Source organism: Schistocerca nitens, chromosome 10 (assembly GCF_023898315.1).
Source record: "Schistocerca nitens isolate TAMUIC-IGC-003100 chromosome 10, iqSchNite1.1, whole genome shotgun sequence".
Lineage (NCBI taxonomy): Eukaryota > Metazoa > Arthropoda > Insecta > Orthoptera > Acrididae > Schistocerca > Schistocerca nitens.
Window position 1 is genome coordinate 79,559,798 of NC_064623.1, and position 18,173 is coordinate 79,577,970.

The 18,173-nt window shown below is 42.3% G+C and overlaps 1 protein-coding gene across 1 annotated transcript in view; it reads right to left on the bottom strand.

Annotated features, from left to right (window-relative positions):
- Nucleotides 1-18,173, bottom strand: part of LOC126209891 (serine/arginine repetitive matrix protein 2) — a 690,162-nt gene that overhangs the window by 55,514 nt on the left and 616,475 nt on the right. The window contains exon 19 of the mRNA XM_049939014.1: nt 12,943-13,063. Coding sequence (XP_049794971.1) covers nt 12,943-13,063 — 121 coding nt within the window. The remainder of the gene's footprint in view (nt 1-12,942; nt 13,064-18,173) is intronic.

Here is an 18,173-nt window from a genome sequence, read left to right on the forward strand (position 1 = left end):
TAAATAAGTGTCCAAGGAATAGAAAAGCAACTGGAATCACTCAACAGAGGAAAGTCCACTGGACCTGACGGGATACCAATTCGATTCTACACAGAGTACGCGAAAGAACTTGCCCCCCTTCTAACAGCCTCGTACCGCAAGTCTCTAGAGGAACGGAAGGTTCCAAAGGATTGGAAAAGAGCACAGGTAGTCCCAGTCTTCAAGAAGGGTCGTCGAGCAGATGCACAAAACTATAGACCTATATCTCTGACGTCGATGTGTTGTAGAATTTTAGAACATGTTTTTTGCTCGAGTATCATGTCATTTTTGGAAACCCAGAATCTACTATGTAGGAATCAACATGGATTCCGGAAACAGCGATCGTGTGAGACCCAACTCACTTTATTTGTTCATGAGACCCAGAAAATATTAGATACAGGCTCCCAGGTGGATGCTATTTTTCTTGACTTCCGGAAGGCGTTCGATACAGTTCCGCACTGTCGCCTGATAAACAAAGTAAGAGCCTATGGAATATCAGACCAGCTGTGTGGCTGGATTGAAGAGTTTTAGCAAACAGAACACAGCATGTTGTTATCAATGGAGAGACGTCTACAGACGTTAAAGTAACCTCTGGCGTGCCACAGGGGAGTGTTATGGGACCATTGCTTTTCACAATATATATAAATGACCTAGTAGATAGTGTCGGAAGTTCCATGCGGCTTTTCGCGGATGATGCTGTAGTATACAGAGAAGTTGCAGCATTAGAAAATTGTAGCGAAATGCAGGAAGATCTGCAGCAGATAGGAACTTGGTGCAGGGAGTGGCAACTGTCCCTTAACATAGACAAATGTAATGTATTGCGAATACACAGAAAGAAGGATCCTTTATTGTATGATTATATGATAGCGGAACAAACACTGGTAGCAGTTACTTCTGTAAAATATCTGGGAGTATGCCTGCAGAACGATTTGAAGTGGAATGATCATCAGGTTGAGATTTATTGGGAGAGTGCTTAGAAAATGTAGTCCATCAACAAAGGAGGTGGCTTACAAAACACTCGTTCGACCTATACTTGAGTATTGCTCATCAGTGTGGGATCCGTACCAGATCGGGTTGACGAAGGTGGTAGAGAAGATCCAAAGAAGAGCGGCGCGTTTTGTCACATGGTTATTTGGTAACCGTGATAGCGTTATGGGGATGTTTAATAAACTCAAGTGGCAGACTCTGCAAGAGAGGCGCTCTGCATCGCGGTGTAGCTTGCTCGCCAGGTTTCGAGAGGGTGCGTTTCTGGATGAGGTATCGAATATATTGCTTCCCCCTACTTATACCTCCCAAGGAGATCACGAATGTAAAATTAGAGAGATTAGAGCATGCACGGAGGCTTTCAGACAGTCGTTCTTCCCGCGAACTGGAACAGGAAAGGGAGGTAATGACAGTGGCACGTAAAGTGCCCTCCGCCACACACCTTTGGGTGGCTTGCGGAGTATAAATGTAGATGTAGATGTAGAACTTCAGCCATTCGATGAATTTTTCATGGTTAATGTCATCCAAACAAAGAATCATAACATTTTTGACATTCTGAAGCTGTTTGTGGATTGTTTGTCAATAAGAGCAATAAATAATAGGGCAGTAAAGTTGGTTTAATTACTAGAACTACAGGGTATCATATATGATGAATGTGGCAGTTAATGTGCACTTTTTAGTGCAGTTTACATAATTATATGTAACATGTTTGCAACAAAGACATGTAGTGGATGGCAATATTATACATTTCACAAAATAACCTATCCACAGAATGAGATTTTCACTCTGCAGCGGAGTGTGCGCTGATATGAAACTTCCTGGCAGATTAAAACTGTGTGCCCGACCGAGACTCAAACTCGGGACCTTTGCCTTTCGCGGGCAAGTGCTCTACCAACTGAGCTACCGAAGCACGACTCACGCCCGGTACTCACAGCTTTACTTCTGCCAGTACCTCGTCTCCTACCTTCCAAACTTTACAGAAGCTCTCCGCGGACCTTGCAGAACTAGCACTCCTGAAAGAAAGGATATTGCGGAGACATGGCTTAGCCACAGCCTAGTTCTGCAAGGTTTGCAGGAGAGCTTCTGTAAAGTTTGGAAGGTAGGAGACGAGGTACTGGCAGAAGTAAAGCTGTGAGTACCGGCCGTGAGTCGTGCTTCGGTAGCTCAGTTGGTAGAGCACTTGCCCGCAAAAGGCAAAGGTCCCGAGTTCAAGTCTCAGTCGGGCACACAGTTTTAATCTGCCAGGAAGTTTCATATCAGCGCACACTCTGCTGCAGAGTGAAGATCTCATTCTGGAAACATCCCCCAGGCTGTGGCTCAGCCATGTCTCCGCAATATCCTTTCTTTCAGGAGTGCTAGTTCTGCAAGGTTGGCAGGAGTGCTTCTGTAAAGTTTGGAAGGTAGGTGACAAGGTACTGGTAGAAGTAAAGCTGTGAGTACCGGCCGTGAGTCGTGCTTCGGTAGCTCAGTTGGTAGAGCACTTGCCCGCGAACGGCAAAGGTCCCGAGTTCGAGTCTCGGTCGAGCACACAGTTTTAATCTGCCAGGAAGTTTCATATCAGCGCACACTTCGCTGCAGAGTGAAAATCTCATTCTGGAAACATCCCCCAGTCTGTGGCTAAGCCATGTCTCCGCAATATCCTTTCTTTCAGGAGTGCTAGTTCTGCAAGGTTCGCAGGAGAGCTTCTGTAAAGTTTGCAAGGTAGGAGACGAGGTACTGGCAGAAGTAAAGCTGTGAGTACTGGGCGTGAGTCGTGCTTTGGTAGCTCAGTTGGTAGAGCACTTGCCCGCGAAAGGCAAAGGTCCCGAGTTTGAGTCTCGGTCGGGCACACAGTTTTAATCTGCCAGGAAGTTTCATATCAGCGCACACTCCGCTGCAGAGTGAAAATCTCATTCTGGAAACATCCCCTAGTCTGTGGCTAAGCCATGTCTCCGCAATATCCTTTCTTTCAGGAGTGCTAGTTCTGCTAGGTTCGCAGGAGAGCTTCTGTAAAGTTTGGAAGGTAGGAGATGAGGTACTGGCAGAAGTAAAGCTGTGAGTACCGGGTGTGAGGCGTGCTTCAGTAGCTCAGTTGGTAGAGCACTTGCCCGCGAAAGGCAAAGGTCCCGAGTTCAAGTCTCGGTCGGGCACACAGTTTTAATCTTCCAGGAAGTTTCAACCTATCCACATTCTGCAATTGCATTCTGATGTAATTTCCAATGTTGAGCTTCATTATATGTTAAACTCCAATTGTTTTTATTTTACAATATATATAAATACATACATATATATATGTAATCAATGTACATTTATGAAACAAATGTTAATATTTGACTCCTTAAAAACTGATAAAATATTAATAAAAGAAATCACACTGAATAGCTTAATAATTTCATTTTTTTTGTCTCATATGTTCACTAAATCATATAGTTGTATAGTAAAATTTCATACAGTTAAATACTGTATTATATGTTTCTAACTGAAAATTGTTCAAAAATACTACTTTATGAGTTAATTTTCACAAAATTTACCCTGGTAGAGCCCACATCACACATTCATCTTAGGAACTGATAGACTGTAAGTACAGCATTGCAAGAAGAGGTACGAAACAACTATTAGTACTGGTAATAAATAATTGGACCAATAGCATGTATTTTGAGAAAGTATGAATAAGTTGAAGCACTAAATGTGTTAGCATTCTTATTAAGTAAAACACATTGCACATTAATTTCAGTAGCATAAATGTAATAAATAAATTCTCCTGGATAGAGAGATGGAGAGTGTGACTGATTGAGATATGTCAAATATTGTCAAATACGTTATATGTTGGAAGTATACATCATCCTGAGAACATAAGTTATGGATACGACATATTGCACATGCCAATCGTAGTTGCACAAGGCTACTTAATTGGTTAAAGGAGGAACAGCACTTCATCTAGATAGGAAGAAACTACAATGTATAATATGCAGGATTCAAGCATGTACTCATTACTGTTCTTGCTTCATGTTAACATACAGTACCAACAAAGAAAATGAGCTAGGTAGAAAGATCTGAGAGTTTGGATGTGCAAATTGCAGGAGTAATTTCAAGTTGAGTTAATATTGTTTCCCCTTAAGAATTTCTTTACCATTGAGTAATTCTTGAATAGGAATAAGTAGATGGTTACAAACTTGTAAATGACCAAGATACAAGCATACAAATTATTGGAAGAAGTACATGCTACTTTGAGTAGAATGGCTTGTTCCACAACATGAATGTTGTAAAGTTATGACAGTAAGCTGACTGTGCCTTTGGAGCTTTCGCATTATGTTTAGTAAAGTACTAGCTTGGTGAGTTGAATAACATGTGATTGTTTGAAATGAGTGTGATACCCAGAGTGCTAAGTAAAGGAGAAGGAGAAAAGCAGGCATGTTTATTAATCACACATTGAAAGAAATAAGTGTTTCAGTGATATAAAATGTTTTTGTCTTCTGAAATTTTTACGTTTCCAATGAGTGGCATGGCATGGTGATTCAGCTCCTGCTCTGCAGCATCAATACCTTACAACATGGTGTGTAGGGCATATAATTAACTAACTCTGTTCACTAACCAGTAAATTCCCTTGTGGGGAAAAACATCACCAGTCTCTCAGTTACAGATCAAAATAGCAGAGGACATACAAAAAAGGAGCAACTTGACTGGTGAAACTTCATATTCAGATTTACATTTAGACCAGAAAAACTTGTTCCATCATATCCAGCACAAGCAAAAATAGGAATTCTTCAAATACAAGAACATCTGGTCTTTTAGAAACACTTGGTAATGCTCATCTACAAAAATGGAGATAAGCAAACCACCTCTAATTACAGTCTCATATCACCCCTTCCAGTCATGTATATATATAGTAAGATTATGTTATACACAGAGGAACTAACAAAACTTGTACGAGACAAATTACTGTCTACAAGGCTTTTCAGTTTAATTTAACATGAAGCATTTTAGAAAACTTCCAAAGTTCAGCTAAAGCTTGGATGTCCCTGAATCAAATCTCAGAAGAATTCCAGATGGTTCATGAGATCATTTCTAAAAATAAAGAAAACGAAAGATAGAAAGAAACATTAGAGAAATTATCTATGAGAACCGATGTTAACAATCAATGCTCTCATGTATTGCTTATTGCAGACAAAAGCATGAAAAGCATTAAGAAGTATATAGCTAAATAAAATGTCTTTACGACCAACACGTTCCAATGATGAGGACAAAGCTGCTAGGGTGCAGGCAGCAATGCTAGACAAGGCTCTGCATGCACCTGCAAAACAGGCAACACTGCATGTACATGGCACTTGAGAAAGAACCGTGGTCAGTCAGTATTGAGCCCTGACCCTTCTCGTTACCACTTTGATTGCACTGCCACCTCGCCCACCCATAACATTACAGGACTAGAGGTGCCAGCTCCTCTCACTGCAATTCAACTCTCCTGCACAATTGCTGGTGGCTTACGTCTGGCCGCCAGGCAGTAGCAATCTCAGACATTGAAGACACCATCGTCAGCACACACAGCTGATGGACAGCACTGTCTTGACAAACTGAGTAGCAACTTACATGACATAATCTCAGAGTGGAGTGCACTCAGTTCATTCTGTTATGATTTGTTGATGCACTTACTTGACTATACTCTTGGTATCTTAGTGTACTCAGCCTGGCATCATACTCAGACTATGTGTGGAGCTCCTAACATGTATTTTCATTAATGTGATTTTGATATTATACACAAAAGATAGCAAGCACCGCTGATGATTGATGTGTGTTTTTTGATATAGTAACAATGTCAACAGGTGAATATTTAGGGGTAGAGCTTCAGAAATTACTGCAGCAGCAAGTGGAAAGCCAGAGGCATTTGGAAATGCAACAGCAGGAGCACATGGTCATGTTGGACAGAATGTTGACCAGACTGTTAGCACAACCTTTAATACTTGCCAGCTAAGCTGCCACCTTTTTCCACCTAAAATGCAGACTGGGAGTCATACGAGAAAGATCTACAACAATATTTCATGACTTTTAAGGTAATGGATGCTGATACCATTAAAGCAATCCTTCTGTCTTGGATATCTCCCCAAATGTACCAATTTTTATGGAATTTAGACACTCTTTGGGATCCTGCCTCACTGTCATTTGACAAAAGTGTTGTTTGTTGACATTACACTGTCGTCAACTTACCTGTGTCTTTTATCAGTGCCAGGACAGACCCCATCAATCATATTGATCTTGGGCTGTGGAATTACATGGTTTAATGTGAAAGTGTCACTTCATTACTGCTCAATAAAGAAGTCCACCAAAGAGCTCTGCAATATGAAGACCCACCCTAGAAGATATCCTTTATACTGCACAATCATTTGAGGTTTCCCATGTGTCAGGCCATCGATTAGATTCCGGGGTGGACATGGCTGCTGTCAAATTAGACAGTGGTTGACATTAACATTCCAGCATGGCTTCGAAGGCAGAAGTTGTGGCTTTACGGCATGCCTAGCTGCCACGTTCCACACATACTCGGCTATGACAGACAAACATCTACAAACCCCTTCCTTCTTGCCCCACTAGTTTCTTCAACACAGCTTGCTGACCTGCCCTCAACATTGGTCTTCTTTATGCCCCTGTAGGAAGATAGGACATATTGTGGCAGTATGCCACACTTGGTCAGCTCTGGCTGCAGTTTTGATCTCTCAAGCCATGGGCATTTTAAGTTGTCAGCCCTGCGTGTGACAATCTTATGCCTGTTTCTAACAAACTATTCATCAATATGTATGTTAACAGGACACCCCTATGATTACAAGTGAATACAAGTGCGTCAGCATCGTTTCTTAATTCTAACACATAGCTGTGCCTCAGCTCCTCTCTTTTGTCCCCTGCTTCACATTGTCTCATCGCTTACAACTGGCAGCAGATCTCTATTCTTGGAAAGTTTATGGCAGAGATGACATACAAGACAGTACAGCACTCATTGACATTCCTTGTGGTGGGCAGCGCTATTACAGAAAATTTGTTTAGTTTGGATGCTTTTACGGCTTTTGGATTCATGATTGCTGACTCAGTTCATCTAGTTTCTGACTTTGTGCCCTATCAAGAACTAGATGAACTCTGCAAGAAATATTCAGCCCTTTTTTGCCTGGGTTAGGCAAAGTCACAGATTTATTGATGCCTATTACTCTTAAACACATGGCACAACATTAGTTTTTCACAGCAGGCTCTTTGTGATCAAGTCAAGGTAGAATTCCTTAGGCTGGCAACTATGGAGGTCATTGAACCATTATGGTCTAGTCAATGTTCTATACCATTAGTGATTACAAAAGCCAACTGGAAAGCTCTGACTTTGTGACAATTTCATGGTGACAATTAATACACAGTCTGCATGCCACATCCAGAAGAACTCATTACAAAACTGTTGGGGGAGACAGTATTTTTCTAACCTCAGTATGTAGGAGGTGCATTTCCAGCTGCTGCTGGACAAAGAGCTATGACTATCTGGTCTCTGCAGGTACAACCAGTCAGTTTTTGGGGTCAAAAGTGCTTTGAACATTTCTCAGTGTTTTTATGGAGCAACTCATACAAAGTGTTTGTCATTGAAGCAACTACCTTGATGACATTGTCATCATGGGGCCCACCGAGGGTGATCTCCGCAACCTTCAGTTTCTGTTTCATTGTGGGCTGCATGTCTCAAGTACTGTCTGGACAAGTTGTATTCCTTCCATCCTTCTATTGTGTACCTGATAGTGTGTTCCACTATCATAGCCTTAGGCTGGCAAAAGATGTTAGTGACAGTGTGCTGTTTAGCATTTAGAGAATTTTGCAGTGTTCACACTTCAATTTTTGTTTGTGCAGGGATGATGTGAGCACAGGACATTGTCAAAGCAAGATGCTGTCCAGAATCTGTAACTCCTCTGGAGATAGAGTTTATACTTTGATGTTGTGGCTTGGTGCTGTTTTAAAGGCACAGAGCAAGCACCTCTACTGACAATTTAAACTCCAGCAGGAACAGTTGATAGAAACTGGGGAGGAATGTCATTCTCTTACATGCTGTTGTGAGTTACACTTACAATATATTGTTCTGAATAATAAGAGATTTATCACCTAATACTGTAAATGTTAAATATGAGAATAATCAAATACAGTAGAGTTCTTTAAAAGGTCAGTTAATTCATTTTGTAGTGAGTTGTTATAGCTGTGGACTCTCTTGCAGCCCTTGATCCTCTGCAGCTGGAGACAAAATCTCACAGTGCAATTAGTCACACCACATAGCATGTCCACTGCATCAAGAAAACATGAAGTGACAACCCTAAATCTTCAAGAAGATAAAAGTGCTCATGAACAACATCAAGGTGACAGATTGTTAGTGAAGTTTCAACCCATAACCAGAGCCATAATGCTTCAATAAGGATGCATCTTAAAATGGCTTGGGGGCCTTACTGCCCAAATGAAATGCCAACCGTTTTAAACAGCCAATTGCTTTTGCCTCCAAGATGCTCAATGCAGCAAAGAAAAATCACTCTCAAATTGAGAAGGATGCCTTCACTATTATTTTGTCATCAAGAAGTTTCATGGGTTTCTATGTGGTGTCAAGTTCCACCTTGTTATAGATGGCAAACCTTTAGTATCTATCTTTAGCCTGTGGCACATGTACTGGACAACATGGACCAGAGACTACAATGGTAGGCACTGTTCCTCAGTGATAATCACTATGAAGTTCTCTTCTGCACAGTGGCTCAGCACTGCAATGTCAACACTCTCTCATACCCAGACCCTTGCTTTGATCAAGATGAGGTCCTTTGTTTCTACCTCAAGACTGAAGCTCAATGAACATCAAATGGGTTCCCACTTATGAGTTCCCGCATCTCCCATGCAGTCAGCTGCCATTCTGTTCTTCATCAGATGCAGCAGTATATTAAGCAGAGGTGGCTGGAACAGCTACCAGCTTGAGTTTCAGACCCTGTACACAATTACTTTGTACTGTGTCACAGCTTGACTCTCTGTAATTTGGCTGTACACAGAACACAGTGTACCATGAGTTGTCATTCTGGTGGCCTTCAGGTGGGACATCATTTGCTTTGTGCATCACGGGGGGGGGGGGGGGGGGGGGGATATGAAGGACAAAAGTGCTGACTTGCTGGCATGTCTAAGGCCAGCGATAGAGTGTGAGATAGAACATTTAATTGCTCCTTGTCTTAAATGTGCAGGCCACCAGACCATCCCACAGCAATGTTAATCTGTGTGGCCAGAATCTTCATAACTGTGGGAGAGAATCCAACTAGATTTAGTTGGCCTCTTTTTGGAAGCTTATTGGTTGGTGTGACAGATTGCTACTCTCAGTTCCCATACATGATAAACTGCCCCTCTACAACCCAGATCTATTTCACAGAAGGCCTCACCTGCACCCTGGTGACGGACAATGGCCCACAGCTTATCTCACTGTCTCTGCAAGATTTTTTTGCACAGAGTATCCACCATATCAGATCACCCTCTTTCCACCCTCAGTTGAAGGGGATGCAGAACATCTTGTACTATCATTCAAGACACAGATGAAGAAGTACATCAGAGACATCTCAGCAGAAGACACATTCACACGATTTTGCAGTTCTTACAGGTCCACATCAATTGATGAGAAGAGCCTGGCTGAACTGCTGCACAAGTGCTAGCTGCACACAGTGCTGCATCCTCCTCGGGTGCCTCCACTGCAGTAATATGTGCCAAAGCCTTCATCTGGGCTCGTGCTTTTGGTCGTCGTGAGTGCCGGATGCTGGCGGTCGTCCGGGGCCAGCGAAGTCACAAAATCTTCACAGTGCAGATGGAGGACAGGCTGGTGGCTTGCCCTTGAAAGCAATTCCACCCACGGGCAGGGGAATGGCCTCTGGTGAGTCTCCACACAACTCCCTCCAGCGACCTGTGTCCTCACCTACTCCTCTGTCCTCGGAAGCTCCTTTTCTGTTTTTGCTCCCACCTTCTGCACTGAGGCAATCTCACTTCCTTCCCCCTCCTCAACTGCTTTTTCCACCCCTATGCCTGTGGGCATCCATCTGTATTGGAGCTGTCACCACCAGGGCCATTTTTGGCCCTACTCTCGTATGGCAGCCAACAGGAAGTTTTGGCTAGCCAAGGATGCCCATCAGTCATACTTCAGAAGGCACGGTTGTGAGTTTCCTGGGTGCCACTCTGTGTCTCAGACTGTCAGTGAGGGCTGTGGGGCTGCACTGTCTCACAGTCTCTCCACCAAGGGGAGAGTATTGTGGTAGCCATCTATTACCACTCTGATCACCATTACCATAGCAGGAGATGAGGTACTGAATAATTTTGTCACAATTCATCCACACCCTCACCTGCCAGCTGAGGTCGAGCTACCAGGCAGTGGCATGATTAAAATCAAAGGCAGCATCACATCATGATCAGCCTGCACAGCCATGCACTGTACAACCTCAAGAAACTGACAAGCAACCTACATGATGTAATCCCAGAGTGGAATGCTCTAACTCCCTCTCTGATATGATTTGTTCACATGCTCACCTGACTCCCCTCTCTGGACTCTCAGTATCTATTTGGACTTGTCTGCTTATTGTACTCTGACTTTGTACGGAACTTCTTAACTGTATACTCATTTCGACATTATACACATATTTACACTGAAGCACTAAAGAAACTGGCGTAGGCATGCATATTCAAATACAGAGAAATGTAAACAGTCAGTATATGACACATTGGTCAGCAATGCCTATATAAGACAACAAGTGTATGGCATAGTTGTTAGATCAGTTACTGCTGTTACAATGGCAGGTTATCAAGATTTAAGTGAGTTTGAACCCGGTGTTACAGTCAGCACGTGAGCGACGGGACACCATCTCCGAGGGAGCGATGAAGTGGGGATTTTATCGTATGACCGTTTCACGAGTGTATCGTAAATATCAGGAATCCAGTAAAACGTCAAATCTCCAACATTGCTGTGGTCAGGTAAAGATCCTGCTAGAATGGGACCAATGATGACTGAAGAGAATGTTCAATGTGACAGAAGTGAAACACTTCGGCAAACTGCTGCAGATTTCAATGCTGGCCCATCAACGAGTGTCAGCGTGCAAACCGTACAATGAAACATCATCGATATGGGTTTTCAGAGCTGAAGCCCGATTTAGGTTTCCCGTGATTTCTCTAAATCACTTCAGGCAAATGCCGGGATGGTTCCTTTGAAAGGGCACAGCCGATTTCCTTCCCCATCCATCCCTAATCCGAACTTGTGCTCCCTCTCTAATGACCTCATTGTCAACAGGATGTTAAACACTCACCTCCTCCTCCTCCTCCCACTCATGTAACGTTGGGGACTGCACAACACAAAGCTTTATAATTAATTACTATTAAAAACAGTCTTGATCACGATTTATTTAACAAGGTGACCGGTTTCGACCACTACTGTGGTCATCTTCAGACCATTGAGTAGGAACAATCACTAGTAGTGATTCTCCAACAGAAAGAGGTTCCTACTCAATGGTCTGAAGATGACCACAGTAGTGGTCGAAACTGGTCACCTTGTTAAATAAATCGTGATCGAGACTGTTTTTAATAGTAATTATTTATAAGACATTGATCACTACTGTTCCCATAATGCATTCAAAAGTAACAAAGCTTTATGCCGTGCCTGGGAAGGTCGACACTGACATTGGACTGTTGATGACTGGAAACGCGTTGCCTTGTCGGACAAGTCCCATTTCAAATTGGATCGAGCAGATGGATGTGCACGGGTGTGAAGACAATCTCATGAATATGTGGACCCAGAATATCAGAAGGGGACTGTTCAAGCAGGTGGAGGCTCTGTAAAGTTGTTGGGTGTGTACAGTTGGAGTGATATGGGACCCCTGATACATCTAGATATGGTTGACAGGTGACACATACATAAACATCCTGTCTGATCACCTGTATCCAGTCACGTCCATTGCACTTTCCAACAGACTTGGGCAATTCTAGCAGGACAGTACAACACCCCACACATCCAGAACTGCTGCAGAGTGGCTCCAGGAACACTCTTCTGAGTTTAAACACTTGCGGTGGCCACCAAACTACCCGGACATGAACATTATTGAGCATATCTGGAATCCCTTGCAACGTGCTGTTCAGAAGAGATCTCCAACTCTTCATACCCTTACAGATTTATGGACAGCCCTGCAGGATTCTTGGCGTCATTTCCCTCCGACACTACTTCAGACATTTGTCGAGTTCACGCCACATCGTGTTGCGGCACTTCTGTGTGCTCACGGGGGCCGTACACAATATTACACAGGTGTACCAGTTTCTTTTGCTCTAGTTACCTCAACTACCACTTGACTTACTAAATGTCAATCACAAATTATATAAATCCAAATTTAGTTGTAGTCTATTCCATATACTGCACACAGATTAATGTTTAAGCATTTGCTTCTCCTTAGTTAAGCTGTGCCTTCAGTTGTTCCACATCCCTGAAGGTCCTCCTTGATGCAATATATGGAGTAAATCTCAGTAAAAAATAGGGCAACATGCTGGCCATTCACATCCCGATGTTAGCTGACGGTGGGCATAGTGATCAGTATTCAGAAATGAATGAACAGTGCTTCAGTATTAAACAACCTCTTTTGTAAAACAGTAATGGTCACTAGGGACAAATCTATTAGGGCTGCACTGTTTTAAGCAGATTAAACTTTTATTTGGGAAAATGGAGGCTGCAGTCTCCAGCTGGTCATCCCAATTTATTTTTCCCATAGATTCTCTAAACTGCTACATGCAAATTTGGCACCGTACTCTCCTTGCAGCTCTCTCCACAGGACATGACGGACTTTCATGAAGTGCTAAAGAATAAACTACTTGTTGGCTGCCCATATTTCGTATTTTTACCAGCACATGAATAATGATTCATTGAATCCTGATGAAACTCTTTCAGTTTAGCTTGTGACAGAGTGAACTGTAAATCAACTGTACCTTCTCCTTGTCCTTGTCCTTTTCCTTCTTCTTTTTTGAGGTGGAGGCTGCAGAGTGGGACCGACCCTTGCCACCAGAAGTCTCATGGCACTCACACTCACACTCTTCTGGATCGACATAGCTGCAACATGACGGCAGTTTTACAAAAAAATTACGTGTTTGATTTTAGTGAAATGGCTTGGTAAAAACAAGTGTCACTATAATGACATGTAAGTGAGGGTACCTGAAAGCTCTCTCCTCTCCTAAATTAGTTTTCCAGTATAATTTAATAGGTATTGTTGCAATGTTGTGAGAGACATAGGAATCTCTACAGAACCATTCAGTTAACTGTTAATTTAAAATTCAGTTTTTGAAAACTAGCTTTTGATATAACTCACAACAATATCTAATCAACATTAAAAGACTTATGTTGACTCATATGATCATCATTTAGCACTGGTAATAAATTTTTGAACATTATATCTCAGTTGCCATAGTTGTATTCATTTCATTAGTTTTTAGTGACAACTGGAGTTGTGAATCTGCCCCCTCTGTAGATGTCCAAGCATTCCAAGGGAAAGATTTAGGATTACCCATACTGTATTTCAATTATGATATTTTTTCTGACAATGTAAACCAGTTTTGATTGATCTGGTCAGTCCAAGTAATTATGTTTTCCACAGTTATAGATGACAAGAGAGGCCACGATGTTGGATCAGGTATTTACTTCAAACTGTGTACACCTTTAGTAGGCCACCAAAACAACATAATGTGCAAGTAGTAAGGTGTAGTACTTTGGCAATTCAGAGAAAATCTCAAGAGAAATTTTATGCATCTATTGTGTAACAGATGTACTGTACAAAAGGACTGGTTGCTAGATGTCATTGTGATCAAGTGAATAGCATTCGCGCAAAGCCAGAGTTTTCTGGAAGAGGTGATGGTTCGAATACTGCTAGCATTTACTTTTCTTTTTCATCAGTAGTCACATTATTTAATTTATATAACATTTAAGAGGTAATATAATGAATAAAACACATACATTTTCATGAACTTGTTGTGAATTTCATATGTTGTATGACAATTTACTATTTGTAATTAAATTTTCAAGGATGAGGGACAGGCTTGGAAAGTCCAAGTCAAACCTCAATAAATGATGATGCGATTGATGTTATTCACTATCATTAATATAGTAACTCATAATGTGCCAGACAGCAAGAGTAATGTACAATTACTCGTCGGATGTGCTCTCGATGTCACACGTTGCAGGATGGTATTTGTCACACAGGCAGGGAAAACATAAATTGAAACTTCATGCAAATACACGTGGTTTTTTCTTCATTATATTACATCTCAGATATCATATAAATGAAATAATATGATCAGCGTTGAAAAAAATAGATTTATAGTTAAGCTTGAGCAGGAGTAGAACCGTCGGCTCACACATGTTCGTCTTACTGAAGCTCGAACGCTAATCACTTCACCACCATGAACTCTGACGTGCAGCAGTTAGGCACATATACATAAGCAACGTAATTAACGAGTAAAACTTCTCTTGCGATTTTCTCGGAATTGCCAGTGTAGTGCACCCTGTATTTGCACATGTTTTAATGGCGTACTCAAGGTGAACGAAATATGAAGTAAACCCCAACGTCGTGGCCTCCCCTTATGAGATCTCATTATTGAGAACAGGAAGTGCCTATGAGTGTTCTCTAAAATGTCAGTGCAAAAGAAACAAACGTTAGAACATTGACAAAAGAAGCAATTCCAGTCAAAGTCCAAGAAATGTCCCATTACTGAAGATACAGATCAACCCGAAACATCATCGCCAACATCTCTCAAAATTAAAACAGGGGTATGTGACTTAAGTTCGAGCAATTCCAAAAATAAAACAGAGCTGTACTGTATTCACTGTTGTTGAAGATAGTGAGGTAATTAAGATGCACCGTGCCGTATCCTGCGTGTGAGTGTGAGTGCACCGTGTGTAGAGGTGTTACACACGCGTGCTCGAATATATCAGCACAAAGCCAGCCATTGGCGGCCACCTGCGGGAGGCGTATGCGCGGCACAGTCTCTGCCTCGCCATATGCCGGCGGCTCGTGCATAGAATATGTGCTGAGCAGCACAGACTCACACTCTTTATGTGCAACGCTGCGTCTTGTTACCTGTGGATTCATGAGAGGCTGATTTAGTTTTATTGTTCAGAGGTTTATGAATAAAGACATATTTGCGTTACTTGCATCAGTTTCATGTATTACTTGTTTGATACACGCTTGCCGATGAGTTTGGAACGGTTTACGCGTATGCAGTCCTTAAGCCACTATTGGCACCGTGTTACTGGCCCCGACTGAACAGTTTAGTTTGGCAGTGACCACTTTGTCGGCTTCCATTAACAGACATGGTACCGTTCCATCGGTCCATCCACCCACTTTTCCTCCATATGTTCATTCACCCGAGGATTGGGAAGCTTACGAAAAAAGACTCAAATAATATTTTTTGGCTTTCGGTTCGACAGACTCGAATTTGTGCAAAGCCTTCTTCCTCAAATGGATTCCACCTAAAATGTGACAGTTACTGAGTCAGGTTGCCCCTTCACTAGAACTGGCAGCTCTCACTTTTGATCACATGTGCAGTTTGTTTTCCAACTACCATTGCAAACAAATGTATGTCATACTGGCACGAGTTGAATTCTATCGATGCCGCAAGAAACCAAACCAGTCATTACATGTTAGTGGAGATGCTGGCTAGATGCCACCTCTCCCTCCAGGACTGAATTTGTATACCTCATATCTCTGGGTCTAGTGTTACCCCACGTGAGAGTGTGAGAATGTTTTGCAATATTTGTGTAACATGGGCACCAACTCTGTATTCATCTAGTTGTATGTGGGAGAACACCTAAAAACCACATTCATGCTGGCCGGGACATCGGACCTCGCTATTAATCCACAAAATAGATTCCACCCGGGGTTGGTGCGCCGACCCGATTCCCAGAAACAAGGGTGCTAGAGGGCGCGACTACCGGGTGGTTAACAATCTCAATTTAGTTGCAAATTTCTTTTGTACCCAGTTTGATCATACTGTAGTTAATAAGTGTCCGCCTGCTTAGCTGGGTGGTAACGTGGTCACCTCCCATTCAAGTGGGCCCGGGTTCGATTACCGGCCAGGTTGGAGATTTTCTCCACTCGAGAACTGGGTGTTGCATTGTTGTCCCCATCACCGGTGCGCAAATCACCCAATGTGGCGTCCAATGAAATAAGACTTGCACTTGGCGGCCGAACTTCCCCATGTGGCGCCCGCCTCCCGGCCAACGATTCCATACGCTCATTTCATTTTTTTTGTTAATAACTATTAGTGCAGCACTAAGAAAATTGCTTTTGGCTTGATCGATGTCTTACGGGACGTCATGTGAGAGAAATGCGAGTTGGGTTTCACATGGCCGATGGTTGCAGAATCTGTGGTGGTTGGCATGGAGAAGGCCATTCTCTCTGAGATACCTCATTACGTTTTAACACAGAATATGGTCTAAGATTCTGCAAAAGATGGGTGCCAATGGTAGTAGACGGCTGTTTTGTGAGTCAACAGTGTATGTGCAAACAAGGTGAGCATCACGACGTCACAGTTATGTATTAGCATTGGCGATGAATTAAGAGACCTCTAAAGTAGTGTCATGTTATTGGCCATCTATATAAACCTTGCGAAAGACTCAGAGAATTCAAATAACTGGCAGTTGTTTTCACAGAAGAGAACAAGCTGGGTATCGCTATTACCACAGCCAGACTGGAGGTTAGACATGCAGCACCCAAAAGCAATTAATCTCCTACAAATAACTTTATATGTGTTCTGCACTGTGCTACCACAGCTGTTGATAGGTCTGCTTTAACGCACGAGTATGTTTACAGCAGAGCCTCAGTTTCTGTTAACAAAATCTTTAATTGCCAGCCACTGTGGCCAAGTGGTTCTAGGCGCTTCAGTCCTGAACTGCGCTGCTGCTACAGTCGCAGGTTCGATTCCTGCCTCGGGCATGGATGTGTGTGATGTCCTTAGGTTAGTTAGGTTTAAGTAGTTCTAAGTCTAGGGGAATGATGGCCTCAGATGTTCCATAGTGCTTAGAACCAAAATATTTAATTTACACTACCGGTTATGTGCCATGAATATCTATATCTACATACATACTTCGCAAGCCATTGTAAAATGCGGAGCAGATAGTTCCATTCCATAACACTTTGCAATGTTGTGCCTAGATATTTAACCGATCTAACTGTGTTAAGCAGCACACCACTAATACTGTATTCAAACATTACAAGACTGATTTTTCCTACTCATCTGCATTAACTTATAATTTCCCCCATTAAAGCAAGCTGCCATTCATCGCACCAAATAGAAATTTTATCCAAGTCATCCTGCATCATATAGGGTGTATCCTCCTACAGCATCCTCAGGTAAGAGGTACCTGTTTACCTACATCTGCATGATTACTCTGCAATTAACAGTTAAGTGCCTGGCAGAGAGTTCATCGAACCACCTTCGAACTACTTATTTACTGTTCCACTCTCGAATAGAGCGCGGGAAAAAACGAACACTTAAATATTTCTGTGCGAGCTCTGGTTTCTCTTGTTGTATTATGATGACCATTTCTTCCTATGTAGATGGCACCAAAACAATATTGTCACAGTCTGAAGAGAAAGTTGATGATTGAAATTTCATGAGGAGGTCGTGCCGCAGAGACAAACGCCTTTGTTTTAATGACTGCCAACCCAATTAGTGTCTCATATCTGTGGCACAAAACGACCTGCACTTCTTTGAACTTTTTCGATGTCCTCCATCAATCCTATCTGATGCGGATCCCACACCGCACAGAAACAGCCCAGAAGAGGGAGGACAAGCGTAGTGTATGCAGAGCCTTTAGTAAATCTGTCACATTTTCTATGTAGTATGCCAATAAATCGCAGTCTTTGGTTTGCTTTCCCCACAACGTTATCTATGTGGTCGTTCCAATTTAACTTATTCGTAACTGTAATCCCTAAGTATTTAGTTGAGTTATAACCTTTAAAATTTGTGTTTACATGACCGTAAATGACAGCGTCATCTGCAAAAAAATCTAAGAGAACTGCTCGACTGTCTCTTAAATCGTTCATGTAGATCAGGAACAAAGGAGGGCCTACAACAGTTCCTTGGGGAACGCCAGATATTACTTCTGCTTTACTCTTTGACTTTCCGTTAGTTATTACGAACTATGACCTTTTTGAAAGGAAATC